General features: G+C 34.9%; 1 protein-coding gene across 1 annotated transcript; it reads left to right on the top strand.

Annotated features, from left to right (window-relative positions):
* The first annotated feature begins 751 nt into the window (after positions 1-751).
* On the top strand, positions 752-1225 carry LOC131597117 (uncharacterized). Its single transcript, XM_058869832.1, has one exon. It carries the CDS (start codon positions 752-754, stop codon positions 1223-1225), a length of 474 nt encoding a protein of 157 aa, XP_058725815.1.
* The last annotated feature ends 1538 nt before the right edge of the window (positions 1226-2763 follow it).

Raw genomic sequence — 2763 nt, 5'->3', positions numbered from 1 at the left:
AAGCTAAAAATAAAATAAATTATAAAAACATATTAAAACATAAAAATAATTAAAACAAATGGAAGAAATGCTTGAGTACAAACATGGAAGAACGTGCATCAAAATGCACTGATCAATAGGTTTTAGATTAATTTATTAATTAACATTAATTAACATTTAGGAATAATTGACTAAGTCAACTAGACCTATTCATCTTCTTCTCCAAGAACGGCCGCCAACACAACCGAACTACATAGACTCTGATCCTCCATAAGGATGTACGTAGGCACTTGGCAACAAGGCGAGTCCCCTTTCCCCAAAACCAAATTAGGTTTATATATTTGCTATAACTGTATCATATTTCTGCGTTGTAAACCTTTTTTATAAACATTACCTTAATATTGTTACCCTATAAACCTTAAGGAAGGGTTGAGGGTGCCTAACACCTTCCCTCGACCCTAATTTCTCGACTTATCTAGAATCATCTCTGTTTAGGTTTTTTTCCCATATTTACCCTTTATCCTTAGGATAGAATAAATATAGGTGGCGACTCTGTAGTTTAAGTTTAAAAACTTAAAATTTAAAGCCGGTCGTAACAGTCTGGAGTAGCATCTATCTCAACATTGACATGATTTTCCAAAGTGCTTAGTTTATTCATATTAAAGTTAGAGTTCCAAATAGGAGAAACTAGATGCTCACAACCATCTATGCGAACCCTAATGAAGATATGAGGAAAGCTTTTTAGGAAGACTTGGAAAATATTTCAGAGACGATGTCTAATTCGTGGATGATTGCGGGTGATTTCAATGACATTGCAAGCGTAACAGAAAAGAAAGGAGGAGCCTCAATGTCAAATAGGAAATGTAATATTTTCATAGATTGTATTACTAATTTTAACCTAATGGACATAGGGACAACTGGCCCAAAATTCACTTGGAGAGGGTCAATTTACCATAGTGGGCAAAGAATCTATGAGAAACTCGATAGAGCCCTTTGCAATGAGGATTGTCGTATGAAGTTCCCAGATGCCCATGTGAAGGTCTTAACTAGAGTTAACTTCTCAAATCATCATCCATTACTTGTCATGTTAGACAGTCAGCATAATTATGGTGGGCAGAGACAATTCATGTTTGAAAGTGATTGGCTTCTCAATGGCACCTACCATGATATGATAAGGGTTTTATGGAAAGAAGACATTTGTTTGGAGGAAAATCTTTCAAAAGTCAGGAACGACATAAAGGATTAGAAATTCATAACTTTCGATCATGTTGTTCAAAAAAAAGAACTTATGATGAGATTGAAAGGAGTTTTGAATAGAATCCATAATGGAAAGTTTCAGTCAGGTATGATATCCTTGGAAAATAAGCTTCAAAAAGAGTTGAGTGATATTCTAAAAGAGGGAGAGTTAATATGGTATTAGAGATCCAGATCCAAATAGTTGGTGGATGGTGATTGGAATATAAGATATTATCATATGAAGATCATCAGTAGAAGGAGAATGAATAAAATAATTGTGCTTAAAATGACCAAGGTATTTGGATAGATGATGAGAATGAGCTCAAAACAATGGTAAATGGCTATTACTAGAAGATGTTTGAAGGCCATAACACCTGGTGTAAGTGGATGGAAATGAGCGTTAAGTATCCGGCGATAGATGCGAAAGATTATTAAAAGTTAAATAGTCATATGGAAGCTACTAAAATAAAAGAAGCTTTGTTTTCTATGAGCCTTTGGAAAGCCCAGGGCCATATGGCTTCCTAGCCATGGTTTACCAAAAGTCGTAGAGTACGATCGGGAACAAAGTGTCTGAGCTGGTGCAAAATATTTGGAGAAACCCAAGTGTAGTCATGAATTTTAATCAAACTGATATATGCTTGATTCCAAAGGTGGCTCAACCACAAGTGATATCTCAGTTTCGTCCAATATCTCTCTATAATTCCATTTACAAAGTGGTAAGTGTTAGAAAATTAATTTAAACCGAATGGACCGAGGCTAGAATCGTATACGGAACACTTTCCTTATAGTATTTCAATCACTCTCAAATTGTCTTAGAGTTTCTATGCAGGAATACCCAGGATAATTCAGCCTTATCGAGTTTGCACAAGACAGATGAAAACTCGAATGTAGCGAAGAGTGTCTGAAATTTATTCTAGAGTATTTGAGTTTTTGTGTTGTCATTTTTTGAATTCGAAATGAATTATTTATAGGCTACATTGGTATTGTTTCACAAGGTAGCGACCCTTGGTGAAACAAAGTCTTTTACCAAAAGTCACAATGATTGGCCTACCACCACACACTTCAAAAGTTGCATGGTTTCATTCTGCAACACTTCATGAAGTGTTGCCATTTTTCAAATCCACTTCTCTTATCATTTTTTAATACACTCATATTATTAATTATTGTTAATAATTTACAACAATCCCCCACTTGTTCTAATAATGACAAGTCTAATTCCAGAATATAGAAAGCAAAAGAGTGTTAATCTAGTTAGGTATCTTTCAATTTGAACTTAACCTTAGTAAAGACAACGCAAAGCCTAATCGGAACATTAGGTAGCTATGCTTTGAACCATTATCCCATGTGATCAGACCGATGTTACTATACACACACTCTTTAAAGGTTCTTTGCCTACATATCTCGCCTACCACTATTTATGGCCATGTGCTTTTCTTGTTTTCATGAATTTTTCATGAGAGAAACCCTAACTCTCACTTTAAGATGGCACCATCTCAAAATTCATATAGGTGAAGTTCAGTTTGTATCTATTTCTTGAGATACATATCT

Source organism: Vicia villosa, linkage group LG1 (assembly GCF_029867415.1).
Source record: "Vicia villosa cultivar HV-30 ecotype Madison, WI linkage group LG1, Vvil1.0, whole genome shotgun sequence".
NCBI classification, from domain to species: Eukaryota; Viridiplantae; Streptophyta; class Magnoliopsida; order Fabales; family Fabaceae; genus Vicia; species Vicia villosa.
This window is presented reverse-complemented; position numbering and strand designations above follow the sequence as displayed.

Coding starts and splice junctions, on each gene's coding strand:
- LOC131597117 (XM_058869832.1), top strand. CDS start 752: ATGTCTAATTCGTGGATGATTGCGGGTGATTTCAATGACATTGCAAGC.